At 39.8% G+C, this 18,615-nt stretch overlaps 1 protein-coding gene across 1 annotated transcript in view; it reads right to left on the bottom strand.

Moving 5' to 3' along the window:
* The window catches only part of GLRA2 (glycine receptor alpha 2), a 296,757-nt gene that overhangs the window by 184,664 nt on the left and 93,478 nt on the right, over nucleotides 1-18,615 (bottom strand). The window contains exons 6-7 of the mRNA XM_007952827.2: nucleotides 16,278-16,415; nucleotides 14,375-14,589 (exon numbers count right to left, since the gene is read on the bottom strand). Coding sequence (XP_007951018.1) covers nucleotides 14,375-14,589; nucleotides 16,278-16,415 — 353 coding nt within the window. The remainder of the gene's footprint in view (nucleotides 1-14,374; nucleotides 14,590-16,277; nucleotides 16,416-18,615) is intronic.

The raw sequence follows: 18,615 nt of genomic DNA, 5'->3' as shown, positions 1-18,615 counted from the left end.
GGAGAAAGATGAGTCATTCTGCTTCCGTGAAGATTTACAACCTTAGAAGCCCTAAGATTACAGCGTTGGAAAGCTTATGGGGTGATTCTACTCTGTCCTACAGGATTGCTGAGTCAGAATCGACTCAACCATAGTGGTTTGGTTTGGTTTTTTGGTTGGTTATCCACTTTGCTTTTGTTCAACTGTTTTGTTGCCACTAAATGATTGAGATCTTAACACAATTACACATGTTAAATGTTGAAAATGATGGCCAAAAATGGCTAGAGATGATAGAAGCAGTACATAGCAACTGGGTTAGGTTAAAAAGTCTGCTGTGGAAAAATGTATTTGTCAATGAATTGAGAGTTTGTTGTGGAAGCCTCAGGAGCTATTAGATATGAAAGCGAAAAGGTAAGCAGGCAAGCATTATCTCTTCACCTGAAGCATGAACAAAGATGCCCAACTGCATGTTACAGGCCGTGAATGCATCATGCACAGCCAAAAGACCTAGGAATTTCAAAGCTTGGAAAAGAACTTATCTCCCAAACAGGCAAGAGCTTCTACTTATAATTAGCCTGGTATGGACAATGTGATGGAACCTAACATTTTTAGTCCTTCTGGGAGGATTTGAATTGACCAATGAATTGACTCTTAGTTCTTCACTTGCTAGGTTCATAATTGTGGGCAAATTGTTTAACCACTTGAAGTTTGGGATGCCTCACCTGAAAACCAATGATAAGAATAGTAGTATTTACCTCATGTGTCAGCTGAGAGATAATCTGTGTAAAGGATTAACACAATGCCAGGCATATAGAAAGAACTCAATAACTGTTAACTATGAAAGATGGAGTAGCATAGCAATTAATCACACCAACTGGGAGCCAGACTGACCGGGTTCAAGGTCCAGGTCTAGCACTGGTCCAAGGTCTAGCTCTGAGTGGCCTTGAACAATCTGTCTGTATCTTAGTATCCTTATCTATAATATGGGAAAAATAATAGTATCAACTTCATAGTGTTGTTGAATGTGCACCTTAAAAAACAAGTTGTCTACAGATAGGGAGAAAATATTTACCTCTGATATATCTGACAAAGGACTTACCTCCAAAATCTACAGAAAACTTCAACACCTCAACACCAAAAAGACAAATAACCCAATTCACAAATGGGTAAAAGACTTGAACAGACACTTCACCAAAGAAGATATACAAGCAGCTAACAAACACATGAGAAATTGCTCACAATCATTAATCATTAGAGAGATGCAAATTAAAACAACAATGAGATATCATCTCACCCCAGCAATAATAGCAAAGTTCAACAGATCAGAGAGTAACAAATGTTGACGGGGTTGTGGAGAGATTGGAACTCTTGTTCACTGCTGGCAGGATTGTAAAATGGTACAACCATTGTGGCAAACAGTATGGCGTTTCCTTAAGAAACTGAAAACAGAAGTACCATTTGACCCAGCAATTCCATTACCAGGAATGTATCCTAAAGAGATGAGAGATAGTGCACGAACAGACATATGTACACCTATGTTCATTGCAGCACAATTCACCATAGCAAAGAGATGGAAACAACCTAAATGCCCATCAACGGACGAGTGGATAACCAAATTATGGTATATCCACACAATGGAATACTATGCCACATTAAAGAACAGTGAGGGATATGCGAATCATCTCACAACGTGGATGAACCTGGAGGACATTATGCTGAGTGAAATAAGTCAATCGCAGAAGGACAAGTACTATATGAGCCCATTACTCTAAAAAGACAGAGAAGGGTTTGCTTGGGAAAGGGAACTCACCTAGTTGGTTACCGGAATTGGGAGGGAATGGAAGGGATTAATTTGGGGCTAGTTGGGGCTTACATGCTGACATGGGTAGGGGGAGGGATAAAAGGGAAGGATATATGACCATCATGATAACATTGGGAAATGAGAGGACACCGAACTGTGCACATAAGAGAAAGACGACAGATGCTAAAACCAACCAATGTGTCCACAATGCTACATTGCCATTAACACCAAACACTAGGCTATACAGATAAACACATTTAAAAAAAAAAAAAAAAAAAGCAAGATGTCATTTTGATGATGAAGGTGGACCTGACCCAAATTATGGTATTTTCAGTTGCCGTATATGCACGTGAAAGGTGGACAATGAAAAAGGAAGACTGAGGAGGAATTGACACACTTGAATTGTTTTGGTGAAGAATTTTGAATATGCCATGGGCTGCAGGAAGAACGAACGAATGAGTCTAGGAAGAAGTACAGCCAGAATGCTCCTAAGAAGCAAAAATGGCGGGACTTCATCTTGCTTCCTTTGGACACATCATAAGGAAAGACCAATTGCTGGAAAAGGACATTATGTTATGTAGAGGGTGAGCGAAAAAGAGGGAAACCCTCAATGAGATGGATTGAAACAATAGCGTCAACAATGGGCTCAAACATATCAATGACTGTGAGGATGGTATAGGTCCTAGCAACATTTGGCTCAGTTATACATAAGGCTGATATGCATAGGAGCAGACTCAACAGCAACTAAGAGTGACGCATTGTAAACACAGTGAAATAACACTTCACCAGACAGCAATAAAATTTAAAGTCACAGTTCTCAACCCTGGCTACACATTAGAATCACCCAGGTAGCTTGAAAAAATACAGATGCCGGGACCTCACCCCCAGATTATTATTTGATTTAATTGGTTTGTGGTGAGATCTGATGAAGCTGATTCTGATGTGTGAAAAGTTGAGACTCCCTGATTGAGAGATGCTTCTCTATCAGACCAGGTGAGCTCCGGCAGGGATTCTTACCCTGATCACCAAGCGTCAGGAAACTTTGGACAACATTTCCCTCACAGTTACTTAAAAAGTGACTAAAGGGAGCCTCCTCTGTGTAAGTCATCATGGGTTGAACAAGACATGGATGGCCCTCTCCACAAGGAGTTTACAATATATTAGAGCATGCAACACATGAGCCCTAATCACTAAGCCCCAGATCATAATGCAGTGAATGATAGAAGACACACAGGTGCTGTGGAGGCAAGGAAGAGAGAGAAGCCATTTACATTTGATGGAAATCCAGAAGGGTTTCATGTAAGAGGTGGTATTTACTTCAGATGGCTTTGGAAGAGTGAGAAGTGAATTAACCTTCTTAATCTTCAGTTTTCCCATCCCTAATAGGATCTCTGAGGCTCTTTTATCCACTAACAACATAAAAATTTAAGATTTTATGAGATCAGTTCATGTTCAGTTTGGAAAATATCTTGGTTTATATAGCTATATCTATATCTATCTATCTATCTATCTATCTATCTATCTATCTATCTATTTTAACCTGTCTAGGAATTTTCCCTCCCCTCCCCTCCCATCCCTAGTAACCAGCAAAGAAAGTCTCCTTCCATATATAAACCTTTCCTTGACTTTTTATAATAGTGGGCTAATACAATATTTGTCCTTCTGTGATTGACTTATTTCACTCATCATAATGTCCTCCAAGTTCATCCATGTTATGTGGTGTTTCACAGATTCTACATTATTCTTTAGTGTTGCGTAGTAGTCCCTTGTGTGTATTACCACAGTTTGGTTATCCATTGCTCCATTGATGGGCACTTACATTGTTTCCATCTCTTTACTACTGTGAATAGTGTTGCAATGAACATGAGTGTGCATATATCTATTCGTGTCCTGGCTCTCATTTCTTCAGGATACATACCTAGTAATGGGATTGCTGGATCAAACGGCATTTCTATTTTAGTTTGTAAAATATTTTGATATGCCAATTTCAATGCAGCATAGGTATTTTTGGAAATAAAAATGGAGTTCTGTGGGGGTTTTGGTGAGGGATGGAAAATGGTTTGTTTCTGGCATAATTGGCGGTTTGCTCTAGATTGGAGCTCATAGCTCCTCTAGTTCTAGATGCAGTCCTCAGGTTCAAATGCACAGATGGTCTTTGATGGCACCTTAAAATTGGAGGAAAGTGAAAAGCCCACTCACTTTTTGGCATGTAAAGAAAAAGGTGGTGTTTCCTGACCATGGGCCCTTGTGGAAGAGTATAGGGCTATACTTCTGGCCTGGAGCTGCTGTATAGAGCTCAAATGTGAAGATTTCTGGAAGTCTTTATCAGAATTCAAAGAACATGCTAGCATCCAAACAAACTAGAGGAGCAAGACGGCTTGCACTGGCACACTGAGCAACCTCTAAATCAGTCATGACAGTGCTGAGGAAGCAAAGCTGAGATAAAAATAGCATGGCTAGAAGCCCTCTCATCTAAACCATTGCTGTCTTCCTATTATTATTTCTGTTGTTAGATTACTCTATAAAAAAGTCCTGGTAAAGAAAAAATGATTTTAATACTACTTGATACTATCAGTCAGAGAAGTAAAACAGTATAAAGATGCTATTATGTTAGGACAACATCCTGTAGGTGGGCAGGATTCTCTATGGTAAAGAACAGCCAGTTCAGGAAAGACAGGCCTTTGGCTACATGATTTCCCTCTTGGTTCTATATCCTAGAGAAAGGTTAGATGGATTATTTTCAATGACTAAACTCTAAGGAGGTACGCATTCATTCATTCAGCAAATATTTATTGAATATCTGCTATGGGCTAGGTGCAAACCAGATAAAGATCCCTGTCCTCATAGAGTTTATAGTCTGGCCAAGGGAAACAGACAATAAATAATAAACATAATAATAGAGTTTGCTATAAATCATGGCGTGTGCTATAAGGTGATAAAGTGCTGTGGGGAGACTAAAATTGGAAAAGTTGAGCTGAGTTAAGACTGTGAGGAGGGTCTGGACAGGGTGGGAATGGCTAGGGCAAGCCACATTGAGATGGCAAGATTTAAATAAAAACTTGAAGAAGGTGAAGAAGTTTGTCCTGTGGTTGTCTAGGGGCAGAGAATTCCAGGTATAGAGCCATTGCAAATGTCTGGAGGTAGAAGGAAGTGCTGGCACATTCAGGAAGTAGCGAAGAGGCCGGGGTGCCTGGAGTACAGTGAGCAATGGCAGGTTAGTGGGAAATGAGGTCAAGAGGAAATCAGGGATAAATCATGAATGACCATGTTCACCATGGCGAGGGTACTGGCTTTTGTTCTGAATGAGATGGGAAGCCATGGGAAGACTTTTCAACAGAGAGGTGCTAAACAGGATTATTCTGGCTGTTATGTTGAGAATAACGTGTAGAGGGACAAAGTGGAGGCAGGAAGACCGTCAGAAGAATGTCACAGTAACCGTGGTAGGCAGAATTTCAAGATGGCCTCCCAAGATGCCCAGCCCCTAGTGTACACACTCATTTTACCAATTATTGAATGAAACACTAATCTAAGGACTGCTGTGAAGGGAGTTTAGAAATATAGTTAAGGTTTAAAATCTGTTGACCTTAAGACTGGGAGATTATTGGCTCGGCCTGACCTAATTACATGAGCTCTTTAAATCTGGTTCAAATGTCAGAGACAGAGGAAATCAGAGATTTGAAGCACGAGAAGGATTTGACATACCATCGCTTGCTTCAATATGGAGGGGGCTACACGGCAAGCAATGTGGGCAGCCTAGCCACTGAGAGCACCCCCTCGCTAACAGCCAGCAAGGCAACAAGCCTTTGTTCTTCATCAGTAAGTCTTCCTCATGTTCAGCAAGCAAGGTTGTGTCATCTGCATACTGCAGGTTGTTAATGAGTCTCCCTCCAATCCTGATGCCACATCCTTCACATAGTCCAGTTTCTCAGATTATTTGCTCAGCATACAGATTGAGTTTACATCTCAACATAAAGAAAACAAAAATCCTCACAACTGGACCAATGAGCAGCATCACAATCAATGGAGAGAAGGTTGAGGTTGTCAAGGAATTCACGTTGCTTGGTTCTACAATCGATGCCAATGGAAGCAGCAGTCAGGACATTAGACGACGTGTAGCATTGGGAAAGTCAACTGAGAAGGAACTGTTTCAAGTGCTGAGGAGCAAGGATATCTCCTTGAGGACTAAGGTGCGCCTGACACAAGCCATGATATTTCCAATCGCCTGGTATGCATGTGAGAGCTGGACAATCAATAAGGAAGACCAAAGAAGAGTTGATGCTTTTGGGTTGTGGTGTTGGCGAAGAATGCTGAAAGTACCGTGGACTGCTAAAAGAACTAACAGATCTGTCCTGGAGGAAGTGCAGCCAGAATGCTCCTTGGAAGCAAGAATGGCCAGACTTCGTCTCACCTATTTTGGTCATGTTGTAAGAAGGGACCATTCCCTGGAGAAGGATGTCATGCTTGGTAGGGTGGAGGGTCGATGAAAGAGGGGGAGGCCTTCAAGGAGATGGATTGATACGGTGGCTGCGATGATGGGCTCAAGTATAGCAGGGATTGTGGGGCTGGTGCGGGATCGGGCAGTGTTTCGTTCTGCTGTGCATGGGGTCACTATGAGTCGGAAATGACTCGACGGCACTTAACAACAACAACAACAACAACAGATTGAGTAACTATGGTGAAAGGATACCACCCTGATACATACCTTTTCTAATTTTAAACCACAAGTATTCCCTTGTTCTTTTCAATCTACTGCTGCTTGGTCTATGTTCTGCATGAGCACAATTAAGTGTTCTGGAATTCCCGTTCTTCACAATGTTATCCATAATATGCTGTGATCCACACAGTCCAAATGCCTTTGCATAGTCAATAAAATACAAGTAAACATCTTTCTGGTATTCTTTGCTTTCAGCTAAAATCCGTATGACATCCCTTGTTCCATGCCCTCTTCTGCATTTGGCTTGAATTTTCTGGTAGTTCCCTGTTGATATCCTGCTGCAACCATTTTCAAATTTTCTTTTGCAAAACTTTTCTCATGTAATAGTAATCATATTGTTAGATAATTTCTGCATTCTGTTGAATCACCTTTCTTTGGAATGGGCACAAATAAAAGATCTTTTCCAATCATTTGGCCAGGTAGCTCTCTTTAAAATCTTTTGGCAGTCTGAAGTTGACCAAGCATACAATCAAGATGCATTGAAAATTACTGGCTATTAGAATGCAGAAGTTGGAAACAAGGAAGGATCAGTAGTTGGAAAACATGGCCTTGGTGACAGAAGCTACACCAGAGATAGCATGATAGAATTTTGCAAGATCAATAACTTATTCATTAGAAAGGCCTTTTTTTTCCCACAACATAGATGGTGACTATACACATGGACCTCACCAGATGGAATACACAGGAATCAAATTGACTGTATCAGTGGAAAGAGCTCTGGTGGCAGTTCAAACCCACCAGCCACTCCTCGGAAGGAAGACTGGGCAATCTACTTCTGTAAGATACCGCCTCGGAAACCCAAGGAGGGGTCGCTGTGAGTTAAATTGACTCGATGGCAGTGAGTTTGTTTTTCAGAGGTGATTCAAAAATCAAACAATTTGAGTTACATGCTTCTTGTTGTGGAAGGCTATAAAGAAACTTTTCCAATGTATTTCAGAAGGCACCCGGAATGAGTGGGATTTTAAGAGTAGTTTGCAAGTTATGGAGAAAGAATCTTGACATATATGTCTATTTCAATAAATATATAGACTGGTTCCATGGAAACTAAAGTTAATATCTATCATTTTCTTAAAAATGACAGCATACTCGGGACTTTGTGTCCAAAGAAAAACTCCATCTTTTTTTGAGAAAATTTAATCCAGGTGCTGCTTCCTCATGTTGGTTCTTCCAGGAAGTTCCCAGACTGGGCCAGGGATCTGCTTTAATCCTGTATCCAACTCTATCACTACTTGTATCAGTTAGCTTCTGCTGCATAACAAACTACCTTGGAACTTAATGGCTTAAAACAATAGCCATTTAATTGTTCACAATTCTATGCATTAGCAGTTTGGGCTCAGCTGGGATGACTCATTCCTACTGCACGAGGGGTTGACTGGGTTCACTCATGTCTTAGGGTCTATTGCCTTTCAGTGGCCTCACCTGTCTGGCAGTTGACTGGTTGTCGTCAGGGTGATGAAGATAAATTGGGCTGTGTGTCTCTCATTACTTAGCAGGCTAGCCTGGGCATATTCACATGGCAGTGGTCACGGGATCGCAAGAATAGAAAAAGAGAGCTAGCACCAACATGCAAGGATTTTCTAGTCTCTTTTATGTCACATTTGCCATTGTTCCATTGGTCAAGGCAAGAAATATGGCCAAGTTTACAGTCAATGTGGGAAGGGACTATTACCCAAGGGTGTGAATATAGGAAGGGGAATTATTGTGGCCAGTTTTGTGGAAAAATATCTACCCCACTGCCCTTTATGCACTGAATTGTAATCTCTTATTTATGGATATGTTACTCTTCTTAAGGATAGAAGTTCTATTTCTGCTTGTCTATATGCTAAATGGAAAAGGGGCCTGATGAACTATTTCTAAAGATCAGTCAGTGAAAACCATATGGACCAATACTGTCTGATCTGCAACCAGTTGTGGAGATGGCACAAGATTGGGCAGCATTCTGTTCCATTTTGCATGGGGCTGACTAGGCGGCAGTTAACGACATATCCTGAGCATGTAACACATGCTTGACACTGTGTTGCATGCCTATAATAGTTCCCTTTGCCGCATATGTGGCATCTGTAATGACTGAAGCCTGTTAGGCTGTATGACCCCATCAGTTACCCACTTAGTGAAGTGGAAAGAGTCCAAAATGATCCTGAACCTTAAATTGCTCTCCCCAAAAGATTTATGAGCTTCACCGGGACTTGAGCAGAAACACACAGCCAGGGTGGCTTCTCCCACCACCAGCATCCCTGCAAAGGCTGCCACAAACACTCTTGAGCTAAAGTGCCAGTGATGTTCCAGCTCTGTCCCAAGAGGATTCACACACGTCATCTTCTTACATATTTTTATCACACACTCACTACAACAACGGCTCTTCAATTTGCTGCGGCTTGGGAAATGTCAGCAGGGAAAGTTTATGAAGTCTCCCACATATGTTGACATCTGGCTTAAGCAAGCAGGCCTGCAGATGAATTTGCCAACACTTGGCTTTCTTACTTTTCAATCTTTTATCTAAGAACTTCATAAAACCTTGATTATGTATGTTGTTCCCAACCTTTTTCAGAAATACCAGTGTGGCCTAGGAAAGTCATTCCAATTAGTTGGCGATGTACTTGATTCAAGGAGCAGTCATCTTTATTTTTTAGAGCTAAAACAGACACATCGTTTATTCAAACAAAGCTTTTCTAAACTGCTCTAGGAATCGATCTTCCTTCTCCCAGAGTTTTTCTTACTGCTGTCTCTAGATAGAAGCACTCTGGTGGGGATAGCAAGACCAAATATGGCAGAATTGTGACCTCTTTTGTTTTAAATTCCAAGCTGTCTTGGTTTTGGCAGCTGTTTGAAATAGTCCAGCTGGTCTTGACCAGATGGCTGAAAAGTAAGGGAAATTTTCCTTCTGTAGGAAATTGGGAATCTTGGTTAATGATGGCTAAAGACAAAGCTTGTGAATCCTTGCTCTAAGGAGACAGTTAGGGACCTGAGAGCTGTCAGAACCACCTGCACACCTGGGTCATCCCAGCTGTCACCTATCAATGCTTGCTCTCACTTCTGTAGTTTCTGGGCTACAGTCACAAATGAGGACTCAAGACACATTCAGGATGGCTGTAAATCAGGCAGCTATAATAACAGACACAGAGGAAAGGAAAATAATTGTTGAAATCCACTCAGGCACACTCAAAGCCTCATCCTCATGTTTTCCTGCAGGTCTGATAGAAATGATGCATCCAGTCTGGAGTCGGCCACAAGGGGGTTCATACTCCAAAGGATGAGCTTCTTGGAGGTTGGCAGAGATAAAGATTTAACAAAAACAACTTTATAGCGTCAAATGGGAAAGGACTTATGAAACAGATAACACACCGATATATGATTTTCCTGTCTTTAGGGAAGAGGCTGAACTTCTGAAAAACAAAAATGCAAAAATACACAAAAACGCTTTGGTTGGCAGGAAGGCAGGGAATTAACTTGGGATCAATAAAAACAAGTTTCTTACTTTAAATGTATTTAAAATGTGTGAAGCATGTTGGAAACCTGCCCAGATTGTGGAAATGTAGCCAGAACGTTACGGGCAGGAAGCGCTCACTGCCTGGAAGGATCTCTACCTCCTGCCACTTCACCGACTTCACCTCTTCAGAAATCCAGTTCAAGCCTCCCCTTTAGGCTATTTCCCCGACGCTGCTTCTTCTTGCCATCCTGCTCCACCCCCCTTCATCCCTCCTCCATGTAGTAGGTTTAGGCATCCTTGGTATGTCCTTATAGTTATAGTCTACATTGTTTAATAATCACCGCTCCAGATATCTATTTCTGGCCTACCAGATCCAAGCCTCTGAAGGGAGATGGGCGCTATGTTATATTTATCATTAATATTCCCAGCCCCTAGCACAATGTGTGGCAGAGAGAAGACATTCAATAAATGTTCGTTGAATATGTGAATGGGTGAATGAACTGCCAATTAAATTACATCTGGAATAGCAGTTGACTACAAGTCTTTTTAACATGGTTCATTCATTCATTAACCAACTATATAGTAGACGTCTACTATGAGTCAGGTGTTGTGCTAAGTGGTGAGTACATTTCAAAGTTTATGTGTTTTGTGCATGTATTCTTAACTCCCCAAGGTCTGCTTGAGAACTTCTGGAAAGGGGAACCTACACCTGTACAGTAACTCCATTTCTTTACAGTATACCTAATATCATTATGAGATTCTTCCATCTGTTAAAACTCTAATATTCCTCTGTACAACTTTACCCAAAGATTCTGCTTCAAATCTATCTACTATGTAGTCTTATGGATATTCATTTATTTATTCATTTATCAATTCAATAAGAATTTATTGATAATCTAATACAACCCAGATACTCTTCTACAGATACTGAAATTAACATGGTGAGCAAGACTAAGTCCCTGCCTGCATGGTACATTCCCTCACATATCTTCTCATTGATCTTCCCTCATTCAGTCTAACTATCCTCCATTCCTTCTAACGTTTTTTCCTATTGCAAATTAGAATTAAAAAAAAATTTAAACATGTGTATCCTAGAATAGAGTGAGTCTAAAGCATGCATATACAAATGTATTTATAGTGGTCATACTTTAAAAGCAAAAAAAGAAAAAGAAAAAGAAAAAAATACCCTGTGTCCAAAATGGTAAAATAAATGATGATTAATACATCAGGCTACTATTCAGTCATTTAAAAATATATTCATTACAGATTTTTCAGGCCATGGGAAATGCCACATACTGTAGATCTGTATATCTCAATTGTCTCTCTCTGTGTGTATGTATGTTTGCCCACAAATGTGCATAGAAGAAAGACTGGAAGGAAATATACAAAGGTCTTACTTAACAACAGTTATTTACCAGATAGTTAAAATCAATGATGTTTTTCATATTTTCTAGAACAAGCATGTCTTACTTTGAAAGTGCAACATGCATGCCTACTCTGCACAGGCCATTACTATAGGCCCCAGTGCCACCATACAATCAGCACAGTGAAGCATCTGCTTAGGAGTTAGTGTTTATAAATGAAAATGAGTATTTGTGTGTGTGTGTGTGTGTGTAAGTGTAAGGTCAATTTTTATTTTCCATGACTCACTTTTTACCCCATTTTGGTTTCTCACCATCATCCATATGAGTCACATCTCCCCATGGTCAGTTGGGAGCCAACTATGTCTAATAATAGCTGAAGAAAAGCACATGTAGGAAGATAAACATACTGGTGGCAAAAGGATAACCACTGTGAGTTCAAAACCAAGTATCAAATGATTTTTCTATTATACCCTCCGTTGGTTTATCTGAGTTCCTCATTGCCTCTACATACAAAGATCACTGATCACTGAAGTTTTATTTAGCAATCATTTGACCATTGATGTAGAATCATAATAGTTAATATGGATGAATAACAAATTCATAACAGCTCAAGCTCCTCTTTAGAAAATAGATGATTACTCTTTTCATAGCAATGAGTGGTTGCAGGTTAAATGTCTCATGCTTTGAAATGATCTGTTCCTAATTTTTCACCTTTTAGAGGTCTATAAATTGTAAAAGAAATGTTTGTACATCCTGTGGTTTACTGGCGTGGCATGCTATGATGGCAATAACTAATAACTAATGACAAATAAGCAAATGAACCTGTTTGGGAGGAGGCACAGTCTATTAGAATTTCTATTAGATAAAATCGATCACTGATTATGTCGCTGAAAAAAAGCTATTAGTATTTCTAACCTCTGTAGTCTAATAGGGGAGCTCTGGTGGTGTAGTGCCTAAGGCATTTGACTGCTAACCAGAAGGCTGGCGGTTGAAACCCCCCAGCCACTCCTCGGAAGGAAGATATCTTCCGTAGAGATATTGCCTCGGAAACCCAAGGAAGGGTCACTATGAGTTGGATCTGACTTGATGGCAGTGAGTAGTCTAATAGAAACAATATGGAACTAAAAGCACCTATTGCCATTGTGTTGGTTCTGACTCATAGAGACCCCACATGTTTCAGAGTAGAACAGCATTCCATAGGGTTTTCAACAACTGTAACGCCTCAGAAAACCAAGGAGGGGTCGCTATGAGTCAGATCTGACTTGATGGCAGTCAGCAGGAGAGGAGGAGCAATCTTACAGAAGTAGAATGTCAGGGCTTTCTTCTACAGCAGCGTTGGGTGGATTCAAACTGCCAACCTTTTGGTTGGTAGTCGAGTACAAATCATTTGCACCACCCAGGGAACTTAGGAATAAGATGTGGGGACATTATACCATTTGTTATTCTAGAAAACAAATTAATATAGGAGACAGCTCTATTCCTTTCCCTATTAGCATATAAATCCTACTATTTACCTTTGAAGCATGAAACTCTATAACTGTATAACTATTGCCTCAATATCTAGAATAGTACATTTCCATCGCACCCACAGACCTCTTCCATATGTCATCTTATCTTCCAAACATAGGATGTGGTGTGGAGCATGAAGTAACCTTTCTCATCATGTCAAATGCAGCACAAGGAACATGAGCTTAAGGTACACTCCAGGAAAAAGAAAGGAAATGGCTCAATGTACTCAGCCAAGGGGAGAAGCACACACATAGGCACACTTCCAAGATGCTGGGGCATTTCACAAGCAGGGTACTTATTATTTGCTTAAACAATATTTACAAACACAATGGGCCTGTTCTACATAAAAGTACAGTAGGGAACCACTTATGAATTCTTATTTGAGATCTACAAAATATCCGTGTGTCCTCAATATCCACCCCACACTTCTCTGCCAACGTGACCCAGTTCCAAGAACTTTCACCCTCTTGGGCGACTCCACTGTTCCTTCTCTGGATAACTATGTTGATTGAAATTAGTATTATAACCAGCCTTTGAGGGAAGTTAAGGTGTAGCAAAGAATCACGTATATGATTTGCTTCATCCTAATATTGCACATTTCTTTCTTTTTTTAAAAAATCTTTTGGTGAAAATATATACAGCAGATCATACACTCAATTTCTGCATGTACAGTTCAATGACATTGGTTCCATTCTTCATCTTGTGTCACCATTCTATATCTCCCCATATTGTTTCACCCCCATGGACTTAAACTCACTGCTTCATAAATACTTATCTACACTGTAGAGTTACTGTTGTCAGTTTTAAGGCATTCTGGTGGCACAGTGCCTAAGGCATTTGACTGCTAACCAGAACATTGGCGGTTCAAACCCAAGAGCCACTCCTCGGAAGGAAGACCAAGCAATCTAGTTCCATAAAGGTTTACCACCTGGTTGTCAGTTTTATCTCATGTAGATAATTCTTTCAAAGAGCACAACGCTCAAGGCAGACATTATTTACTAATTCAGCTAAACTGTTGTTAAGTTTGAAAATGACTTCAGGGGATGCTTTCAGTTCAAGGTTCAAAAATTTTCTTAGGGCAGTACATTCAATTTCTTGTACATATCCACTGATACAACTTTTCTGTAAAAATGTCCAGGAGCTTAATTCAAACTTACATTACTGAAAATGACTTCACTGAGCATATGAATTACAATAGCCTCACCAATAAATATTTGACAATATAGCATAAGTCTCATGAATCTTACTCCAATTCCTGCAAGCTTCATGGGCCATGAAAAAACATGAGGTCAAAGCACTCAGGGCTTCTTAACCAGAATTCCTTAGCCTTGTTTCTGCCTCCAGTCATTTCTCTTCTTTCTCAACCCCAACTCCTCTTTCCTCCAACTGATCTGATTTTACGAGTCCCTGATGCCTCAGAGCTCCAGTTCTCTCAAACTTAATTCTTTGTTCTCTCAATGCATTTTTACCTGCAACAGTGCTGCAGGATGGCAGACATTTCCGTCCTCAGAATTTTCTATCCCACAACACCAGTGGTGAACCTCTTAGTTCACTTGTTGTTGAGCAAGGAGATTTCTTACCTTTGGAAGAGATGCCCTGGAACCAGAACTCTGAGTGGTCATCGTTAATACCGTGGTGATTCCCAGTGCAACTCTAGCAGGGGCTGCATCCATGTTTATCCAAAAGGAGACCCAGGACAAAATGACTATTAGCAGGCTGGGTATGTACATCTGGATCAAATAATATCCCATCTGGCGTTCCAGGTGAAACTTCACCTCAATGCAGGTAAACTTTCCTAGAAGTAGGAAATGATCATTTAAAGTCCAATTTGAATTTATCTTTACCATTCCAGCATCATATTTTATTTTATTTTATTTTTTAAAGTATTGCAGATGGATTTGGAATATTGAGCAAAACACTCACCCTATATAACTAACTCTCCTCCAACTCAATCAGTAATGGGAATGATAGCTTGAGAACAAGTGATCTAAAGAGTCATTAAACCAAAACCATGTGACGTATGTAATTATTAAAATCTGTGCTTATTGTAGCTTGATCATTTTAGACAGAGCTTCAGAATCTGCAAGACTATTATAAACTTATCATCAAACATAAGATACTCAAATTTTGTGGGGTTATAATATTATAGTTATATTATATTAATATTATAGTTTGTGGGGTTATAATATAATATTATGCAACATATAACCTATAGCATACACATATAGCATACACTATATAACATATAATAACTAATAGTTGACACCATTCCCTCTAAGTATTAAAGTTCACACAGGAGTCTCAAAGTAATTGGGTAACTGCACATCTATCTTTGTGTTATCAATAGAATGACAAATATACATTTGTATAAGTCATGTGTATAATTAGCTGCTGTAAAAATGTCCTGGCCTTCTAGATAACTGCTTGAGGACATTTAGAATATTCCTAGACACTGTTCACAGTGTTACTTAGCCTATAAAATAGAGTACATAGAAATATATTGAAACTTTTAGCATACTATCAGGAGGCAGATGGTCCTGCCCTTTCTCACTTTCCTTCCTCTTTACTTGGCTTGGAGTTAGAACCCCAGAAGATAATTTGTCTTCAAATTATAAAAGATAGCATTGCATTCTTCTTGGTCAGGAAGATCATCTTGGGATCAAGTCTCAGTCACTTTGTAGGAAGTCACTATTGACTGCTGGAATAAGTGTTCGCGGACCATTCTACTCAACATGTTACCTGAAACACTCCACGGACTAACCTCCATGGCTTGATTGCCACTCCGTGATCAGCTTGAGGGGTGCCAGAGACCAGGATGTTCGTAGAAAAAGCCACCAACTCTACCGGGCAGGTATAATCTTCCAGGCAACAACAGATGTTCACTTGTTGCTACCACCAAATTCCCTACCTCCTCATACACCCCATGTGTGTATCAGCACTAATGATAAAGCATGACTTTAGGGCCAGCCGAATTCCCTTCAGCTAATTTTCATCCAACCTCCTATAACTGTCCAGGAGTGGAGAGCACAGCAGTGCTCTTTCTGTGTTTACAAGTACCTGTGTTACTGTTCCTCTCTTCCACTAAGGCAGAGAACAAATTGACCCAAGGAACCAATTTGACAATTTGAGTGGATGCCAAAACAAGCCAGAATTCTTGCACTTCCTGCACCCCTCCAAGGTCTCCTACACTTCCCCTTGGACCTTGGACTCATTTGAACAGAAGATGGTCAACAAGAGAACAACAACAACAAAAAGATTCCCAACTACCTCTCCTTCTCTCTCTTCTGGAGAAATTGCCTGTTGTGCTCAGTAACCTATTCCAAAGACCACAGGCATCTAATCTGCTGAGGAGGCTTTGAGCCAAGCCAAGGTCCATGCCATGTCACTCATGCTTGGTGAGTATGCAGCAATCCAGATGATGGGATATATATCCTCCAGCTGTAGAGGGGAACCACTGGGTTCAGCAACTGAAAGTAAACTTACCAGTGTTATAGTGCTTTGTGCAGTAGCCAAGTTCCTTCTCTTCCTTCAGAATAAACTGAGGCAGGGTCAATCCTTCAGCAACTTGAACTGGTCCATCACTCAACCACTCAAATATCAGGTCATTCATCGTGTACCCAACTGGAGTAAACAAATGATAGTGAAAAATTGAATGCCTCTTTCCAAGGAAGCTTGAAAATGTAGCTATGTAAAGAAACACACAAGGAAATCAACTAAAGCAGACACATGCTCAATCAATTCAAGAACATTCTTAATAAAAGGGCTTCAATCATCATGACAAGTACTTGTCACTGGAGCCAAAGTACTTGAAGACATCAAGCTATTTTCTGGGTAATTTTTTTCCCTATAGAATGAGGGAATGAAATCTATAAAGTCTATTTTCTTCTGCCTCTTTATTCACTAAGTAATTCTGAAGAACAAGCAAGTAAACAAACATAAAAGTATTATGAAGACTGGTTTTATTTGCAAGAGCTGTGTCTGTGGCAATCCAATAAGTAATTGATGGCACCAGCCTTAGCATTTCAAATGAAAAACATTCTGGCTTTTTTTTTTTTTTTTTTTTTTTTTAGTGAGAATGAATTTACCGTGGGCCTGCCTAAAACATCCCTTCCTCAAAATTGGCCCCCCATCCTAGATCTTTAGCTTTGCCTTCAGAAAACTTATGTTAAAACCCTTCTGGTCAATCCACAATTCCTCTAACAAGTGTGGAAGACTATAGGTAGGTAGCCTAAGAGGAAGTTATGAACTATGGAGATGAAGCATATATTCATTTGTGCTAATATCTTAGGAAGTTGGCACATTTATCCCAATTATTAATGTGAAGGAAAATAGATTCTCCATTATGTAAGGTCTTGTTGTTTTATAACTGCTGAACCATTCAAAGTCAGATGATTAGTTTAGCAAAGCGAAGTTAGCTTAGCTCGATGTTCCTGCTAACCATGTCATGTCAAGTGCTTCTGGATCTTTTTGTACCCCAGAATGAAGGCTACTCTTTCAAGCATCATTTCTGGCCCCCTTTGTGTTATTTGAAGTCTAAAATGAGAACAAGAACAAGGCCCATTATGTGAGGTCTTAGCTGGTCACTAACCTCACCATATTCATTAAGTTTTTAGATTCTAATTCTTGTTTACTGCAAGATAGTGACTCACCAAAGCTAACTTAAAGTCAATGGCAAAGTTAATTGAAATCTACATTCCTCTTTCTTTGGACCACCTTTTCCATTCAAAGCCAGAAAATAAAAATGGAAACTGAGGAATTACAAAAGGGACTCTGTACAATATAGATCGTTCACCAAGAGAATAGCCAAGTCCATCTCCTCTTCTGCAGCACTGTGTAAGAAGAACCTGGGTGCCTCCAGCAAATACTCAAAGCCAGCAAACACCCCACATCCTTGTCTGGTGACCTTCTCACTGGCCACCACAAGGATTCTCCTTGTCAGCCACCCTGAACCTCAGCCTTGGGCAGGCAGAAGAGAGTCAGAGGTAGGAAAAAGAGGAGCAATATTGGGGTAAAAATAAGTAAGCAGTCATCCCCACCCTTCACATCCAAAATTAGAAGTAAGCACATCACTGCATCTTATTCATTATTTTTAGGTCCTGCAAGGATGGAGTATATTTACTAATTGGAGTGAGAAAAAAAAAAGTATTGGATTGAGGCAGGGGAAAATGTGGGGCAGTAGAGAAGATACAAAGAAGGAATCATTATGTAAGAAAATGTTTTTCTCAACTTTCTTCTCAAGAGAAGGGACAGTGGACAAAAAGGAATACATTAAGACTACTGTAAATCAGAAACTCTCATTTTATCCCTGGCAATGTCTTAAAACAAAGACATTTCATTATTTTGTTTATTTCTTTTTTAAAACATGCATTTTATTGAAATATAATTTATGTACAGTGAAATACACAAAACTAAAATGACATGGGTCAATACATTTTTTATTTTTTATTTTTTTTGCTGTGTTCCCTCCCCTTCCCTTCCACCCCTGGCAACCAACAAAGAAAGTTTCCCTCCATATATAAACCTTTCTTTGACCCTCCACAACAAGGAACTAATACTATATTTGTCCTTCTGTGATTGACTTATTTCACTCAGCATAAAATCCTCCAAAGTCATCCATATTATGCGATGTTTTGCAGACTGTACATTATTTTTTAGTGCTGCATAGCATTCCATTATATGTATGTACCATAGTTTGGTCATCCACTCTTCCGCTATAAATCTAGTATGAATTTGTTGCTGTCATTTTTGTTATGTGCTTTTTCATGGTGTTGATTTCTTTGTTCCATATAATTTTCTATGCTGAGCTTGTTTTCTTTATGAA

This window comes from Orycteropus afer, unplaced genomic scaffold (assembly GCF_000298275.1).
Source record: "Orycteropus afer afer isolate SDZICR_OR568_19922 unplaced genomic scaffold, OryAfe1.0 scaffold00360, whole genome shotgun sequence".
NCBI lineage: Eukaryota > Metazoa > Chordata > Mammalia > Tubulidentata > Orycteropodidae > Orycteropus > Orycteropus afer.
The sequence above is the reverse complement of the archived record's forward strand: the minus strand, read 5'-3'. Positions and strand labels throughout refer to the sequence as shown.